Source organism: Thunnus albacares, chromosome 3, assembly GCF_914725855.1.
Source record: "Thunnus albacares chromosome 3, fThuAlb1.1, whole genome shotgun sequence".
Taxonomy (NCBI): domain Eukaryota; kingdom Metazoa; phylum Chordata; class Actinopteri; order Scombriformes; family Scombridae; genus Thunnus; species Thunnus albacares.
In genome coordinates, this window is record NC_058108.1 from 25,832,915 (window position 1) to 25,851,854 (window position 18,940).

Consider the following 18,940-nt stretch of genomic DNA (forward strand, 5'->3'; position numbering starts at 1 on the left):
GTTTCTTTGACACACATCCGGACATAATTTGGTGACGGACCACTTCACTTCCGGTCCGGTTGTCAACAGAAGACAACCACGCGACTTCAACGCAGATAAAATGGTAAGGCTGGTGTGGAGTAGCGCCATAAATGTCTCTGTCCGGGTTTTAATGGTTAATCAACATAATTTTAAACATCAGAGTTGGTTAAAATTGTAGCTGAATTACTGACATTGTTTAAAAGCTTCATGTTATTTTTGTTATTTTCAGCCAAAGGCTCAGAAAGGAAAAGTCCCGGCGAAGGTTGTTCACCCGTTCAGCAGGAAAGCTGCTTACTTAGCCCGAGAAGAAATCAGGCTGAAAAAGAAAGAAAGGTGTGTGGATGAGAAACAAAACACAGCAGCCGTGTTTGAACTACAAAAACTGGCTACATGTGCAACAATTACTGTGTAACATTAGTTACATGATGTGATTGTGGAGACTTAAAAGGCAGGTTCACTACTGTATTTTTCACGTCTCTCTTAAGGTGCCCAAACGAACACTGAAACAGGTTTTTCTTGCCATAATCATCCCTCCTGTTCATACCGATCATTAGAAGATCCCTTCATGATGCACTTACAGTGTGAGTGATGGAGGTCAAAATCCACAAGCCTCCATCTGTGCGACAATGTATTTCAACGTTTATCTGAAGCTAATATGAAGCTTCAGTCATCCAAATGAGTCAAATCAAATAGATATCTTTCAACGTTACAGTCTTTTTAGTGTCAAAGTTCCTCTTTTTGTTACTAAACTTCCACTGCAGCACAACAGGGAAACACAAAGAGGGAATTTGATGCTAAAAGACTGTAAATGTGTCAGATATCCACTTTATAAGACTAACCCAGACTGCTGAAGCCTCATATAAGCTTCAGATAAACTTTTAAATGCATTTTTGCACACTGAAAGAGCATTTGAAGGGGATCTTTTAACAGCCAGTATGAACAGGAGGAATGATTACAGCAAGGAAAACCTCTTTCAGTGTTCATATGGGCACCTGACTGTTGTTTTAAGATGGACTCAGAAAATTGTGAACCTGTCCTTTTTAAAGCAGTTTGAAATGTGTAATATATTTTCCTTTTAAATGTATTATGACAGACCTGATGTGCTTTATTAAGAGAGGATAGAGAAAATACAGGAATACTAATGCAGAAGTGAACTGCTTACATATTAGTCTCTTTGTCAAATCCTCCCGTGTTCCCATTACTATTTGTACTTCCTGTTCCTGAAACACTCCTGGGTCGCTGCACTTTTTACCTAAAACACATCCTGAGGTCTCGTTACTACCACTGCTGGGCTTTCAGCAACTTTTAGGACAATAAACAATCTCTCTTTTCTTTATGTTGTTTCTAGAAAATTATATTTGATAGTGTTTTTAATTAAACAAACACTAAATATTCTAATTTAGGAAGGCCTGACTCACATGAAGTCAATGAACGACGCATGATGCAGTTTATAGACGCTGATCTCTACATTATATGGAGGAAATGAACTTAGTGCCAAGAATGACATGAGACACAGAAATGCAAGCTTGCTCTTATGTTTTCTTTTATTTCATTTCAGATAGCTACATGTAGAACACACACCTTTTTTAAAAAGTTAGGATATGAATTAAATTAATTATTTTCTTTGATACTTCAGGCAGAAAAATGACAAAGCCACACGTCTGAGCAGCATTGGTAAGCTGGTTTTTCTTTTATTTATTTTTATTTATTATTTTGAGCACTTTCTTTATCTCTTGTGTACTTGCTGGAAGGATAAAATCATCTCTGTTAAACATCGTCTCCCTACACACACACACACAGGTGAGAAGCTGCTGTGGTTTCAAGGAGCGCTGGATCCAGAAAAGACGACTTATACAAGAAAAGATGCTTGTGACATCATTGAAAGGTGGGAGTTACATCAGTTTTATGATTGTAACTGATTATTTTACATCGTCAAGTCAGTTTTATTTATTTAGCGCCAAATCACAACAGAAGTTATCTCAGGGCACTTTTCACATAGAGCAGGTCTAGACTGTACTCTTAAATTTACAGAGACCCAACATCCCCCCCAAGAACAAGCAAAGACTCCCCTTTAATGGGACAAAACCTCGAGCAGAACCGGCCTGTAGGCGGGCGGCCGACTGCCTCGACTGGTTGGGTTGCAGTGGGGAGATTATTTTCATTATCGATTAATCTGCTAATTATTTTCTCACTTAATCATTTTGTCTATAAAATGTCAGAAAATAGTGAAAAATGCTGTAATTACCTAAAACCCAAGCTGATGTGTTCAGATGTCTTATTTAGTCACATGACATTCATCACATTTTAGAAGCTGAAACCAGTGAATGTTTTGCATTTATGCTTTAAAAAAAACAACTAAAACAATGATTTGATTAGCAAAATAACTGCAGATTAATCTTCTGTCAATCGATTAATTGAATTGACTAATCCTTGCAGCTGTAGTCCGCATTGAATCAAAGTATTTTAATCAGGATGTTGTTGTGAGCGATCACAATGTGAACATTGTGTGTATTTTAGAGAAGTCATTCAACTTATGGGTTTAGCTTCATTATTTTGGCATTGATAGAGATGTTTTATTGTTTATTATATCACAGTTTGTACACGATAAAGTACGTGAAGATATTTTCCCGCAAATCTCCTGCTATTCTTTTTTCTCTGTTCAGTATTTCATAGAATTTTAACTTTATTGTCATTGTTTATTGTAGTTAAACCTACAAATAATCAGGTTTTTCTCTGTTTACAGGGTTAGAGACAGTTGTTGAATTCCAAATGATCCTTCAGTATCTGTTATTGAGAATAGAGTAATTAATGCGTTCATATACATGTGCGGGGATTTATGAAAAAGAAAACTCCTCTAAAATGAAGAGTGAAAATACACAAAGCAGTCGACACCCAAAGACACATCTTAATCACGTCTTCTTGTTTAGTGAGCTTCAGTGTTTCCTGTTTGTGTTTCAGGTACCTGCGGAGATTTGATTCTGAACTCGAGCAGATTGAGCTGATGAACGGGATCAAAGGCCGGCAGGGTCGTCTCCATGGCGCCAGAGAGGATGTCATCAAACAGACCGTCGAGCGAGAGCGGGCGCAGTATGAGGGCATCGGATTTGGTGAGTCCTCTTTATAAATATATATATATATATACACACACACTCAGAGTTTGAGATTGTGTTACAATGTTGTGTGTTATTTTCTTCTCAGAGATCCCAGACATCATCAACGCAAAGCATTTGAAAACTTTCAGGTTAGTGAAGTCGACCAACATCATGTGGCTTTAATTTTTCGGTGTCAGTGTTCAGTGTGTGTTTGAAATGAGCAAAAGGCCCAAATTAGTCAATGTCTCATTTTTGACTGAATGTGATCACGCAGAAGATCAAATTAGTCTCTTATTTCTGTCACTGCATCATTTCAGTGCCTCTACAGCCTGATAATGCGACTAAATTTCCTTTTTTTGTTTCACTTAATTATCAGTACAGAAGTCCCAGCTGTGTTTGCTAGAAGCAGTAAAAAAAATGTTCACACTAATCAAAGAAATGTGCTGATTTCAGAGTCGTTATTTCTATAAGTTAACTTATAAAACCTGTACAGATGAGTCAGTCTCATCCACACTTTTTTCTGGCATTCTTCTGTCATATTTTTCTGGCCATGGCACAGAATCAAATCTTGCCTACGATGTTTGGATCAGCTCGGTCGTTTCCGATGAAAACCAGAACACCAGACGTGTTTGAGTTACTGAAAAAAAGCAGAGATGTGGGCGGCAATTCAGAGGTCTGAAAACAGGCCAGTGCCTCCATCTCTCCTCCTAGTTCTCTGTATTTTCAATAAGCGCATTAGATATAAAGGACTGGCATGACCAACAGTGTGAAAAGAGGAAGAACACGTGAACATTCATGAACATACTGTATCATAACATTTGATGTCTTTTTTTTTTGTTTTGTCTCGGCAGGGAGTGGACCGGAGATCTGAAGAAACTTCCAAATATTAAACTGCGAAAGGTGTCTAACAAAGGTCTGGACACAAGTAAAGAAGGAGAGGAGAAAAATGAGGCAGAAGAGGATGATATTGAGGATGAGGATGATGATGATTTGGACGATGAGCAGTTGGATGACATGGTGCTGATGTCAGACTGAAACTAAGGCTCCATACGGGACAGCAGCCTGTAACAGTGTGTTTCAAATATGGGACTGAATGTCAGACTGCAAAGACTTTTTGTTACACAGTGATTTTAAAACGCTGCTACTCCATTACTGTCCAGAAGATGGCGCCAAAACCTCACAGTAGAAACTCAAATCTTATCAGTCTGCCCTCCTGTTAAGTCTTGTTACCGAGTAACTTCACACCAGCCAGATGAGGGGTTCTACGCTCATGTTTATTGCACAGACAAATATGCATCATATGTAACCTGAATATTCCATTTGATCCAATCAGAAATAGAAAAAAAGGTTTTGACAAAGATATGGAGTGCTCTGATATTGTTGTGGATGTAATGACAGAGAAAACCGAATTTTCCATGATGATGTGACAGTGATGCTGATTAAAAAAAAACCCAAATTAAACCTGTAGAAAAGTGGAGTGAAGTGTAAACTACAGCCGCCTTTAGTAGACTGAGGGGTGAGTCGCTCACACAGTGTCGGATCTAATGTATAAACGTTAACGGATGGCAACCATGAAAGCTCTAGTTTACATCAACATATAAATAACGGGACCTCGCAGAGCAGGACCACATAAAGCTGCAAAACGTCAACAACTACTTGAGATTTGCTATTTCAAGAAATATTTGAAACTCTCCTATGACAGTAAATAACTTCATCGCTTTCAAAACATTCAAATTTTGGATCTTAGACTGAGCTAAAGATAGTGTTTAAATAATAGTATCTCAACTTATAATATTTCTTTGGTGTCTGAAGACCTGATTGTCCAAAAAAAAGGAGATTAAAGGCCTCAGTATGCTTCAAACCAGGTGTTTGTCGGAGCGTCTGAGGCCGCGTTCAGACTGACTTCAGCCCTGCGTGGAAAAAACGCAGCTGAATGAGACCAATGCGTTAACATGATGGTGTGACAACATAGATGGCAGAAAAAAGTTGAACCGGGCTCAATTTTTTGCGTTCTCTGTTGCCTAACGCAACAAAGCATTAAACTATAGCTGCTGTGATAATTTTCCAGAGCAGTAAAATACTGTTTCATAGTGTTACAAACCACTGTGCAGTGTTACAGTGTCTGATAAACCTTCTAACTCCTTAATCTGGTACTCAAACTGGACTTCCTGGGTCGTGTTTCATAGTGTCACTGGTACCTGAAGCAACACGTCTCCCGCCAGTGTAAGTCCCTTGCAAATTTTTTTTTTCCCGTTTTTTTTTTTTGGCCTTTACACCCACTAGCTGCGTCTAAAACAACATTTCTAGTGGCAGGAAATGAAGGGGTTGCGTTAGACGTCAGAATCCAACAATTAAGCCCATTTTAGCAGCAACCGGCCAGCGGTCTGTTTTACACAAGCAGTTTTCATGCACCGCTTACACTCAAATCACACATGGTGCCCTGTTTCACAAATGATTGTCGGGTGCAGATTTCAGATAAATGCGTGAGTCCGATAGTCCTCTTGCATGCTTGGGGGGGGGGAAGTATGGTGCTTCTTTTGACGAGATGTAACATATTTCATCTTGCATGTTGCAGATTTGGTGAAACGTGCTCCAGAAGTGTCAAGGTGAGAAAGAAAGGGGTAAAAATTCTCTCTCAAACTCTCTTTTTCTCATTCCTCACACAAATACCTCAGTTGTGTTTTGTGTGCTGAGAGCAAGACCATGAGAAAACCTTCAAGGAGAGACCGTTCGAAAGCACCATTAGTACAATTCATCGCTCATCGCTCTCTGTGACAGCAGCTGTTGACTCTGAGTTTGGCCTTTCAGAACACGTATGAACACGTTTGCCTTCAGACTTGGTCAGACAAACTAGTTTGTTTGAAGCGTACTGACAGCTTTAGTTAATAGCGTCCAACGGGTGTTCACACCTTTAAGTCAGTGCAGTTTGAGAAAGTGCGTACAGGAATAAAACTGTCAACATCACCACTTAACGACAGTCTTTACAAGCTTCTCTTTGCTGATGGCTTTATTTTCCGTTTCATCTCCTCGCTCTTTGCCTGCTCTTCGTCACTCTGCACCTTCGCTTCACTGCAGCCCTTTAACATTTAAAACTTTCCTCGATCACTGACGGACTGGATTGGCACTTTCGCTGTGAATCCGTCCATTGTGTCTCAAAAGATCAGTAATCACAGGAGCTGAGAGGAACAACACACTAAAACACTACGAGTCTGACTCACACTGTGCTCACGCCAGCTTGTGTTGTTGCATGAGCAGGGTGTGACTCAGGACTCTGAGCGGGAGGAGAATCAGTCAGACGGGGTTTTGTACGGGCGCCACCGCATCCTCCACTGACATGTCTGAGTCCATCTGTGGCTCTGGAGCCGGAGCCGGGGCTGGGACCGGGGCCGGGCTGACGGGAACCTCCAGCGTTTCATGCCTGCCGTTGGGCTGGGCCTGAGAGTTGTGCAGGTTTTTCTCGGGGCAGTTCTGCACAGTGATGATGCGGTTGAAGGCCTTGAGGCGGCGCCACAGCTGCAGGTAGACCTTACACTGGATGTACATGAAGATGAGGCCGCCTGTGAAGCCTATGGCCACCACAATCAGCTTGGTCCAGAAGGGCCACTCCAGTATACCTGAAGATGCACACATACACGTTAACAGAGCGGCTCTCAGTCAACCTGCGGGCCGTGTGATGGATCATGATGGTTGGTGTGTGCAGAGCTGCGCTTACCGTTCGGCTCATAGTACTTCAGAAGAGTAAATCTCCATAATTCGTCTGCAATCAAGAGCGAGTGTAATTTCTCTTTATTTCTATGTAGAAAAGTGTTCTACGCTATTTTTTTAATGATACATTATGAATTTAGATTATACCATGGCCACTGAAAATTCAGGATTCTGATTGGTTGGAAGGTGTGGGTTCCCTTTCAGTAACTGGATAGTTTAACTGGACGCCTGCGATGTCAGGTGTTTGCTGTTCTAAATTAATGTGCCAGTATTTAACTGTTGGTAAAGATAGCTCAACAGTGAGGCTTAACTGAAGAGTTTGGAGTCAGAGTTGTGTAGCCACCAACTACCGATAATTAAATGAATATCCTCAGTCGCACATTCAGTTTCAAACATGTTTGATATTTGCATTAAAGGTATAATATGCAGGATTTTCCTAAAAAAAAACAAACCCCAATGTATAGACTCTTTCTCAATCATCACTTATGACCCACTAGAAATGTGTGGTGGTGTATTTATCTACAGAGACTCTGCCCTCTGTCTATATTTTCTTATTATTTTGCTGTGTTGGGGACATTTCTGGGCGTCAACTTTTGGGCGGTGGGTGTGTAGCGTTCAGCCAATAACAACGCGCAGCTGTGAGGTCTTGTAGCTTAGCGACCAGGTTACATCGCTATCTCCGTCTCTCACCTCTTCATTTACTCCCTACCTCGCTCGACCACCACTGCACAGCTCGCTCCAGCGTCGTTGAGCCGGGAAGGAGGGGCCAACTTTGAACGGTATGTTTACAAACAGCAACCGACAAATCCTGCATAGTATACCTTTAAATCTACATCAGTTGGCGTTAATAGATGAGGGTGAGAAAAGAGCGTCAGCTGCAGTGAAGCTGCAACCTGCAGGTCTCAGGGACAGCTGAGAGAGGACAAGCGACCGAAACCCAACAGAAAATAAAGAAATGAGGAAAGTTGCAGGTAAGAGTGAGAGACTTGAGCTATCCAAACGTGTCTGTGTCAGGAACGAGGAGGGGCAGCGCTCCTGCTACACGACAGTATTAAAACTGTCGTGTAGCAGGATGCAGCGCTATTCTTTATTTATTTTCAAGACTTGAAGGCTCTCAGAAAAAAATCAGAAAAGTCTTTCAAGATTTCAAAACTTTTTTTTTAAAACCCTTATGAAGCTTTTTCTGTTCTTCCTAGATGTTGCCTGGCAACGCAAACAGCAGAGATTCTGTGGCCCAGGAGCAACATTTATGACATTTTCAACAGAAAGTTATATAATAGTAGTATAATAGTTATATAAGAATTTGAACAAATTATATTTTTTAATTTGGTGACATATTGCAATTTGTTGGCAAGTGACCATGGTATGAGGGGAATAATACCCGCCAAGCTGTAAGTTCAATGATTGTAACTTATTTCATGTAAACCACCTGACACATCAATCAGAACTTACATCAGGTATTATCCCTTTTACTTTTAATGTTTATATATAATATATATATATATAAAGTGACATCTATGTTTTCTGCCTCTACCTTTGGATTCTACATGATAAGAACGATAATACAGACTATGATCACAGCACAACACACCACACCATCACTGAACACAACAACAACAATGAAAACACTGAGGGGTCAATTGTTACTTTTGTTAATGATGTAAATGGTAAAAAACTAAAATTTAAGCAAACGTGTGTGTCAGACAGTAACAAGAAGATCCCTGGTTCTATTTATCACTGATCATCAGGCGACCTGGCAAAGTGTCAATCAAAAAGTAATTAAATTAAATTAAAGGAACATTCCAGTGGTTTTGCATGTTCTAGCCCATTAACCTAAATCTCACATCTACGTCACATTACTGAAACCATTTTTCTACCTTCAGTCTCACCTTCCAAAGACGCCGGTTTCAGTTGTCAGTGCAGTATGCAAATCAGTTTGCAGAGATTTGAAACTCGTCTCATCAGTCTTATTCTTATATTGGCTTAGTTTTTTTTGTTAAATATGCAGTTTCAACTCATGTTAATGAGATTATCAGAGACTGCGTTGAAAACCTTTGCTGAAACACTTTTTCCAGCAACATACTGAAGCTCTTGAGTTAAATGCTTTTCACTCAAATCTTGGTTGTCACAATTCCTGTAAAACTTTGATCTAAAAACATGGATAAGGTAATTTTCTAATAAACAACTGCTTGAAGGCAGGAAATGTAGTTAAAAAGTTGGTCTGTAATAATGTAAAGTTTACACAGCATGTATTTAATTTACTAAAACATGCAATACCACTGATACAGCTAAAAGCCCTAAAGTCTATTACATATTTCTTAAAGGTTGCCAGTCACAACATTAGTATATGAAATATATCTACAAGTCAGTGTAGATATATAAAATAGTTTTTTTTAAGTCAAAGATGCAGCAGTTACTTTATTTTCAAAGCTAATACACTTTGTTGTCTTATTTTAACAGTATGAGAAAATAACTGAATCATGTGATATAAGTCTTTGAATGCATCATCATGTTAAACTGAATAAAATTATAGATGAATTTGACTTTGATGATGTGCATTTATTCAAGCATATTGAAGCTGTCTAAAACCAGTGTTTTCACTCTAGAGCCAGATGACTCACATGTGGAGGACTGGACGATTTATACTGTTACAATACACACAAAGTCTTCACTAGTTACACTAGATTTAGACAACACATGAACACATGAGTGACTACACAGAAAATCTATCTTCAAAACCACAAAACCAGAGTGAAACAGGTGCAGAGATCACCAGGTGAAAAGCTTAAAGGTACCCTGTGGAGTTTTTGACCAGTGGAGGTGCTGTAGAGTAACGTGATGGACTACAGGAGGATAACGATGCACATTTCTGCAGAGTGCAGCGGGCAGTGATACGTATTAACAGATAGTTGAGGTATAGGAGAAGAAAACTGCGAGCTGATGTAAACGATGCAGTTTTCTAATGTTTTTTTGAGGTTGAAAATGCATTTTAATGTCATACATAAGGATGCTCACAATGCCTTTAGGTGAAAGGGTGAGAAAAAAAACATAGTTTCACACAAAAAACTCCCCATGGTACCACTATGTTGCTATGGATCATGATACTGTCTTGTGGATCAAATGGTTTAAAAGTTTCTCTCTGCATGTCTGGTTTATGAGAGGGGGGAGCGGAGAAAGTACTGACCGTTCTTCCCGAGTCTGATCTCTTCAGTAGTTCTCTTGACCAGAATGTAGACTGACCACAACATACAGACTATTGCTATCAGGTGAAACAAAACTGAACAGAAGATCTTTCTCCTCTCACTCTTCGTCATGTGTAGCCTCTCCCACTGGAAGACAGGAGGGTGGAAGGAGGAGAGATAGAGAGAGAGAGAGAGAGAGATAGAGATAGAGAGAGAGAGATGGTGTTCATTATAACATCCTGACAGTCTCGTCTGGAGGTATCAGCCCTGCTCGCCATCTCAAAAAGACAAATTTGTGTGTGTGTGTGTGTGTATACCTTCCGTAAAGGTTTGAGCTTTGTCTCCATAATGAAGTCGAATTTGCAGAGTTCACAGCAGCGAGTATCTGAGGATTTGATCCACTGGTTGAGACAGGCCTGATGGACGAAACTCAGACTCCCCGTGCAGCGACAAGGCATAATCAGCGGGCAATCTTCATCCCCCTCACAGTGGCAGATCCTACACACACACACACACACACGTATCAGTAGAAGTCAGAGATTCATAGATTGTCTCTGTCGTTAAATGTTCTCTGTCTCTGTAAATGTTTTACACCCCTGACTTTTTTTTGGATAATGAAGTTTTAAAGATAATGAAGTGATAAACACACGTCAGCTGTCGGACACTCACTGACCTGCAGACCTCCAGCTCAGAGTCATCAGAGCAGTGCTGGGGCATTCCACCGTTCACACCGCAGTGTGAACGCGGCGTGGGCACAGACATGTCCCCGCTCCCTGACCCTTTTTCCTGGTATCGTTTGGTGATGAGCTCCTCGCCGTCCTCTGCCAGTGAGGAGCTGCCCCCCGGGCTGTGTGACTTGTGGCCTCTGCAGCTCTTCTCCTTCTCTCTGCTCTGTGATCCTTCCCTCTGTGACGCGTGGCCGTCTCTCTTTGAGCCCCTGCCGCTGTGGCGCTTCTTAAGCCCTCCGCTGTCTTCCACCAGAGGCTGGCTCTCCTTCCCTTCATCCGAGCCCACCGACTGCAGCTCCATGTCCCCTTTGTCTTCCCTTCCCTTGCTTCCGCTGCGGCGGCGCGCTCTTCGGGCTTTCTCTTTGCTCCAGCTGCGGGCTTCGCGCTTCGCCTCGTCCTCAGAGGTGGAGTCTGAGTTGGGGGCACCTGAGCAGCGGAGGCGGGGTGGGAGCTCCCTCCGGTTCTTGAAGGAGCGGTGCCTCTTCTCTCCCCTCTCGCTGCGGTCTGAGCTGAGGCTGCGGTCGCTGCGGTCCGTCTGCTCCTGTTTGGCGTTGGTTTCCACGCAGTCCAAGGTGGTGCAGCTGTTCCTCTTGCGGCGGTGACGGCGCTTCACCTGCTTCTTCTGGGCCTGAGCCGATGAACCCAGAGTTGTGCTCGTGACTGTCATTACAGCTGTGTGTGTGCGCTTGCTAGTTTTGTGTGACTCAGAAGCATCCTCCTCTAAGCGGGTCAGTTGGCCAGTGCTGAACACACACACACACACGCACGTGCAAACAAACACACAGAGATGGAGACATGAAACAAGGATAAATGAGATGGAAAAGACACAAATGTGATGACATTACCAAAACAAATGGGCTGAAATTGGAGCGCAGGCACTTAAAGGGTCAGTTCACCCAATTTAAAAAAAACCCCATTATTTTATCAATTACCTATTGAGCCATGATCACAGCTGATTTCTGCCTCCTTCACTCCTTTACAATGGATGTGACTTGAATCTTATCTGTGGTGTTCGCAGCATAAAAAATTCAACAGCTGTATCTCTTTCCAGAATCAGGAGCTCCGTTACTTTGGATAATCCGGTTTTAATTGGGACTATTTAATCAGTAAAAAGTAGTTCCAGTAAAACTGTGATTGTTTCTGGAAATACACACTGCTGATGAATTATTTATAGGGCTGCAACTAATGCTTATTTTCAATATCAATTAACCTGTCGATTATTTTTTTCTATTAATTGATTAATTGTTTGGCCTAAAAACATCAGAAAACAATGAAAAATGACAATCACATAGAGCACAGTATCATCCAATGTCTTCTGTTGATCGACAAAAATAATAATTTTAAGAATCCATCAAATATTTGGCACACTTACTTGAAAAATGAATTAAACGATTCATTGATTATTAAAATAGTTGCATTAATTTTCTGTCGATCGCCTAATTGATTAGTTGTTGCAGCTCTAACTATATAAATGATGTAATGAATTTAAATACTTATTAATATTAACCACAAAACAAATTCCATTCACATTCATTATATTAAAGGTGGAGGCAGAAATTTCTAAAAATCTGTGTGGAAAGATACATCACAATATATATGAACCCTTACTGGCCAGTATCCTCCAGAGCAAATTAATATCAGGATAATATCTGCAGTTAACAATTAATTAGTGCATATGTAATGATGCGTACATGGTTAAGTGACAAATGGAGTTCCAAACACTCACATACAGTAAACACATATCACATGTGTCCATACTGCCACACAGTGTCCTTTCATCCTTGAAACCGCATTGCTGAGCCTGTTAGCGTCGGCATAATAAGTTGAAAGATCCCATTTCTGCAACAAGTCATCTTCCTCTCATTGATTGCGCTATGGGAGCACCGTTGCATTTCAGCATCCATTTTAATTTTGTTATGCCCTTGAGGTGCAGCAGACCATACTAATTCAGTCCCCCACTCAGTGGAGAGAAGAAGCTTTAAACCGTGCATGTTAATATCACAGAGAGACTTTAACAGACATGGTTGTGTTTGCAGTTATTCAAGGAACAGAAAGGGAATAATAGTTTTCCTTCAGTCTTGCACTTTCTGTCCAGGTAACTATAATTGTGAACAATGTTTACCTGCATATGTCCTGAGAAGATGGGGTGATTGATGTCCTTGAAGTTGTAGTTAGTCCGGTTGTAGAGTTGCTGGCCTGCAACAACAAACAGACTCAATTTAGCTCCCACATTGCTGTAGCAGTCAGTAATCACTGATTTATCAGACATGAGAATATCTTTGCGCACTTTCAAATGTACATATAATCAAAGTAATGATTAATTTATATCATATTAAAGGTACATTAATAAATTTTTTTGGCCACCGGGGCAGAAGAACTCCAAAACAAGCTAATGAGCACACTGCCCTGACAAGGCGTTTTGAAGTTGCTGCTAACATGTTTGCCTACTTACACATCTAGCAGCCATGGAAGAACATTTATTTTGAGTTTTAATTGGGACCAATATTCACTCTCCTTTGATGTCTGATTTGGTCTCCATCAGCTCCTGAGTATCTGAGTCATTAGCTGCTATATGTTTGACTTTTTTCATCAGCTAGTTTCTACCTTCTAACTTATATTTATCTTAATCTTTGGTTAATCTGAGCTTCTCTGCTAAAAACAGCACTGAGACGGTGAGACATACTGTACACACTGTAAATTTACAGGCTGTCAAACCAAAACAATGAACTAAAAGAGGCTCAGTGGGTTTGTCACTGCGAGTGACCCCTCCACATTTGATTTATTGTTAATATTAAAAAATAATGATTACTGGAGCTTTAAGCATAATTTAGTGTTTCACACGTCATACAACAGTGTGCTCAAAGTAAACTCACATTGATTTGTTAGTAACACACACAGCATTAGCACATTCTTGCACATTAGAGTCTGCTTGGATAAACAATGCTAACATACACTATGGACTATGACCTTGATATTGGCCCTTTAAGCTCTCTGATATTCAGCGGTTACCTTGGAGATGTTGCTTGATCGACTCCCAGAGCGCCCAGGGGCTTTCTTCCCCTGCAGGGAGAAGGAGAGACAGAAAATCATTACCGTGTGCCCAAGAACACAGGAAGTATGTGATGCTTTAATGGCACATGACACCAGTGTAGCCTGAGATGTTTCAACCGGCGCTTTATCAGACACACAACACCAGAACAAAAAATATATTACAACAATATTTCACTGTAGTCACATCACTACAGAGACTGAGGGTGCATTCATCTCACCGTAACACTTTAGTGTAATCTACTGATGGGCTGCAATTTTATTATGCATTTTAATATACATGTTTTTGGTAAATCAATTAATTGTTTAGTCTGTAAAATGTAAAAAAAAAAAAAATACACATCACAAGTTATCAAAGCCTGACATGATGTCTTCAAATGTCTTGTTTTGTCCGACTAACAGTTTACTAAGCAGCTTTTAACATCAGCAACATGTTCTATACTATTAGTAGCTTGTAATTTCGTCCGGTGCTGAGTTGATTGGTTGAAATCCGGCATCAAGAGTCATGCCATGTGTCCTTGTTATTCTTTGTGACCCCAGCTAAAGCCAGTCAATCCTATTACCTGGCTGTCCTGCTAAATGCAGAAGATGCCGCTCTGCAATGTGTTTCTATTTAAAGTCAACTTTAAGCACTTTTTCTAGGGCTTCCTAGAGCGCTGATTGTCTCAAGTCAACAGTAAGACCTTGACATCAACCATCAGACGCTTACGTCTATGTCCTCATTCACTGCCTGCAGTTTCACTTATCAGTAAATGGCAGTGTGTGGGAGTTACCAAAGATTAAACACAAGATGTTCTTGTAAATCATGGTGAAAACAAATATCTTAACAGGTAAGTTATTTTCCAGCCACCAACGTACTCGCAAACCTGTCCAACTTATATCACTGTACATACAATTTTATATCAAACACTGATTTAAATCTATAGGAAATTTTCTGGACAAATCGACTATCAGTTCTCTATTCAAACTGTATTTCTGTATTCTTGAAATACATGGGCCCACACTGATTGTACTATTACCGCAGGGATTTGGTGTATTTACTATTTGAGAACTTCAGAGCATTTCTAATTATTTTAGGACCTTAAAACATCTGAATCTCTTGGCAGTTGTCTGACCAGAGAATGCCCACTAAACCCTTATTTTGTCGAGGCTGGGAAAGCTACAGTTATAACAATTTTCTTGGCATTTTTGCTTTAATTTGCCATTTGAAAGTGCAGTTGAAGACAGAAAACATGGGTGGAGAGAGGAGTCTGACATCCGTCAAAGGTTTGAAGCTGGAATCAAACCGTTGTGGTTGTGGTTATGTGTTATGCAAATAAAACCAGTGCCTAAGAAACTGCAAGGTTTTTAAAACAAAAGTACAGACCAACAGGACGGATCACAACAAGAAATACTAATCAAATATTTGTCTTTTTTCCTTGTAAAATCTACTTTTCTACATCACTGCCTTCACTTGTGGCCTGATAATCAGACTGTTTTGCCATTTTGTCAACAAATCAGAGACGCAAGCATCAATTTAAAGGTTTGTAAACAGGATATTTCACTCTCAGCCACACAGCTGATGCTATTGGCAGCCAGTTATATTATGTGATTAAATACATCTTGTACCAGACGCACACCTCCAGCCCCAGCTGCCTTTACTGTGGTTATGCGCTATGTGTGGAAATCAAATTAGTATCTGACAAACAGGATAGACAATCTACCAACTGTCTGGTGTTGGAATGAATGCAAATGTGGAAAATAAACTGAAGAATAAAATAAAGTGATAGATATGTTGTAGTCATATATTCCCAGGATTTAGTCCAAAATGAATCTCTATTAAAATACTTCATGGCTCTAATGGCCTTGAGGATAATACAGAGGCTCATTTTCCATCATTCTGATAGACGAATGTGTTAACAAATTTAAATTTAAAATGAGCACAAGTTGTTTTAATACATGCTTAAGGTCTGCCTTTCATATATGTTAAATTTAAGTATTATAGTATATACATTGATCACACCAACAGTAGGTTTAAAAGTATGAAAGTGGCCGCTTTCATGAGATGAAACTCATAAGCGGTATGTATCTTACAGGATATTTACAGGGTTCAAAGTTGATGTTTGGAATGTCTCATGTGGGCGGCCTCTTTATATTTTTTTAACTTGACATATAAAAAGCAAAACAGAGCGTGTGAGAACCAGCCCACACAGAGACACAGTTGTGGGTGCACTCTGTGCAAATCTGTGAAATAAATAAGAGACACTGAAAAGTAGAAGACTGCATCATCTGATGCCCACCATACACTAGAAGACTTTGACAAGAACTACAGTTTGACACACTCCCACATCTAAAGACAATGCGTCATAGGTTACTGAGTTTTTAGTCACAGACTAAGATTTTGCAAAGACTAGGGATCTTGCAGGGTCACTACTTGCAAGACTACAACTAGTTACATCTTGATATTATTTCCCATCCTTCTCCTGGTGGCAATTGACAAAAGGAAAAACTGTTGAACAGTGGAGCAGAAACAGAAGCAGCGTTTGGCCACAGCTTCCCTTGTGTGTTCAGTGGTTTGTTCTGAAAAACCAGCCAAAAGAAAATGTAAATTAATAAATTAATTTAGTTACTGAACAACAACTGTGAAGAGAAACAACAGCTCAGCTAAGACAATCATATGTCAAAAGGTTTCGTCCAGTACTTTTATTTTTACAACTACACGGTTTACACAGCTGCACACCATCTCCAACACCACACCACCTTCAATCATTAAGTATCTGGACACAGCACTTTCAGCTGCTGGATGTTGGAGTATTTCTGTTTTTAAAGCCTGCAATCTGCATGAAATACAGTAGAAACAGCAGCAACCTGGATAATAATACAAAGGCAGAAAGTCACAGGTTTAACTCCTCTAACTGGCCTGAAATCATGTGTGTGAAAAACCAGTAGATAAACTGCAGACACACAGCAGCTGACAGAAAGAGAAAGTCATATTATACAGAGAAATACTATGTTTTTTCTGGGTGTATAAAAGATAATGTGACTTATAAAAAGGAAAGCTAAAGGACAACAAGAATGCTGAGCTTTCAAGTTTCATTAGGAGTCATTAATAACACCATCAAGCACATCATGTTAGGAAGTAGTTTAAAAACATGCACACAAAGGGCGACCATTTACTGTATACTGCCGTTAGAAATTTAGTACAATTAGCCACCGTCAGTGATAAATACAAACACACATTAGGCTGTAAACCATTTATAAAACCAATAACTAACAGCAGTGAACGTCAGACAACCTTATCATATTTTAGCAGTTACTTAGTGTTTCTCTAGTGGTGACAAAATATTAAAAATATACATATTAGCAGTTTGAATTAAACTGAAGCTCCCTGCACTCTTTGGAGAAAATATTACAAATCCACAAAAACACATAACTCTAGAAACACAAGATAAAAGGCTTCATATGTTGACAGTCTTGTCAATTCTGCATCAATATAATCCATAAAGATAAACTGTTTTTCCGTACAAACTTTACATTTTGGATTTTTTTTCGCCTCAACTTGCTACCAGCCTCTATTGGTTAGCTGCACTATTTAAGTGGGAGAAGACTGTGAGAATGAGAGACAAGCTGTTGGTTGGTGGATCAGATACACGCTGAATTAAACAGTGACTCATGACGCTGTTAATTCATCGTCTTTGAGGAGCTTTTTCGGCCATTAGAGTCGCTACCTGGTTTGCCGCTTCCTGTTTGGTGCTGGAGAGAACCTACCTCGTTGTTGACAGTGTTCATTAAGGGTGTGCCCGAATCCAAATATGTTATTCAGCAAAGCACAAATAGTGGGTTTTTTACAAACATTTATTTTGTATAAATATTTTAAAAATTATTTGTTTTCGGGAAGAAAAAAAAAACCTGTGTGTCAAATACCAGCGCACAGGTCAGTTACATTGCTATCTCAGTCTCAGGATGTAAAAAAATAGGTAATAAATGAAAAGTGCAAAGCAAAAATTGCCTTTGAAATTCTTTTTTTTCTGTTACACAATGTGCTGTCTCTGTGTTATGGGTGTATAAATAAGTACAGGTCTGTCTGTGTATTTGCAATGCACTTGGTTTTAGCTCAGTAGTCAGTGCAGTTGTCTATGATCTGGGAGACTCAAGTTTAAGACCTGGTGTGGGGACCTCCTTCAGAAGATAGTTCATTCATGAACACTTTAACACTGTAATATGCTAAAATTAAAAGTGTAAACAGTATAAAAAACAACTGTATTTTACACCTATTTCCACTTTTATTCAAATACAAATACAAATATAAATAATTTTGCTGCCTCAACAAATACAGATACTAATACAAAGACTGGGTTCTCTGCACATCCCTAATGTTCATGTCATTGAACTTCACTATTTGTATGAGCCCAGACTAAAGACTTACAATAATATTAAACATGTTTGATTTTATCAGAACGTCAAGACGAGACAAAGACTGACTTAAGACAGCTTTGAGTTTTATGACCACATTACACCAAATGATCGAGATGATGGGAGCGCGCCACAACTCTAGCAAAAACTCTCATCATGATTTTATTCCGACACTGGAAATTAGTCTGCGACAGTGAAATCGTTTGAAAAGTCGTTGTCGGTGTAAGGCTGGCATAAGCTGATCAAGGGATTTGCTGATAGCCTTGTTTAAATTAGTAGTCCTCTGTGGAGTCAAAGCAACAACCTCCTCTGGGTGTTAAGAGGAGACGGACACATGTACAGCACTTGTGGTGTCAGGTGGATCAGTAGGATGGATCAGTCATTCATTATGAGTCATGAAATATTAAATAACAAACTATCTGCCAATATATCACATTAATATATTTATAGCAACAGATCAATTTCTTATCAAAAGTGACAAGTCAGTGTTTCGTTTTATGACTCAAATTTTCATAACAAGCCTTTGATTTTGATGCCAACCATTGTGCATGTGAGCACAGGATTTTGTGTTAGCTTGAATTTGCATTTTTTAAGTAGATGCAGATGTTGTACCTCTGTTCCCTTTTCAGCAAATCAGTATTTTCAGTCATGTCAGGTTATTGTTTTAACTTGTCTGTTTAGGGCTTTTAGTTAAGAAATCAACTACCTATTAAGCCATGACTCTGAAAATCTTTTAGATAACACTAAGCTATGCAACAAACTCCTCCCCGTA

General features: G+C 39.7%; 2 protein-coding genes across 5 annotated transcripts in view; one reads left to right on the forward strand and one right to left on the reverse strand.

Moving 5' to 3' along the window:
* On the forward strand, positions 1-4,574 carry tma16 (translation machinery associated 16 homolog). Its single transcript, XM_044347264.1, has 7 exons — positions 1-103; positions 251-354; positions 1,658-1,695; positions 1,822-1,906; positions 2,980-3,128; positions 3,220-3,262; positions 3,965-4,574. The coding sequence occupies exons 1-7, from the start codon at positions 101-103 to the stop codon at positions 4,146-4,148; spliced, it is 606 nt and encodes a 201-aa protein (XP_044203199.1). The 5' UTR covers positions 1-100; the 3' UTR covers positions 4,149-4,574.
* march1 (membrane-associated ring finger (C3HC4) 1) overlaps positions 4,241-18,940 on the reverse strand; it is a 22,554-nt gene continuing 7,854 nt past the window's right edge. For 3 of the 4 annotated variants that reach the window (XM_044347258.1, XM_044347259.1, XM_044347260.1), the window contains 7 exons: positions 13,738-13,788; positions 12,851-12,924; positions 10,674-11,471; positions 10,318-10,498; positions 10,003-10,147; positions 6,826-6,870; positions 4,241-6,727 (listed from right to left, as the gene is read on the reverse strand). In XM_044347258.1, coding sequence (XP_044203193.1) covers positions 6,405-6,727; positions 6,826-6,870; positions 10,003-10,147; positions 10,318-10,498; positions 10,674-11,471; positions 12,851-12,924; positions 13,738-13,788 — 1,617 coding nt within the window. In that variant the 3' untranslated portion in view covers positions 4,241-6,404. The remainder of the gene's footprint in view (positions 6,728-6,825; positions 6,871-10,002; positions 10,148-10,317; positions 10,499-10,673; positions 11,472-12,850; positions 12,925-13,737; positions 13,789-18,940) is intronic. The other variant, XM_044347261.1, reaches the window with a different exon arrangement.

Excerpts from the sequence above, each read along its gene's own strand:
- tma16 (XM_044347264.1), top strand. Across the intron at positions 1,696-1,821 it reads CACACGTCTGAGCAGCATTG|GTGAGAAGCTGCTGTGGTTT; the intron begins GTAAGCTGGTTT and ends ACACACACACAG. Across the intron at positions 1,907-2,979 it reads GCTTGTGACATCATTGAAAG|GTACCTGCGGAGATTTGATT; the intron begins GTGGGAGTTACA and ends TTTGTGTTTCAG.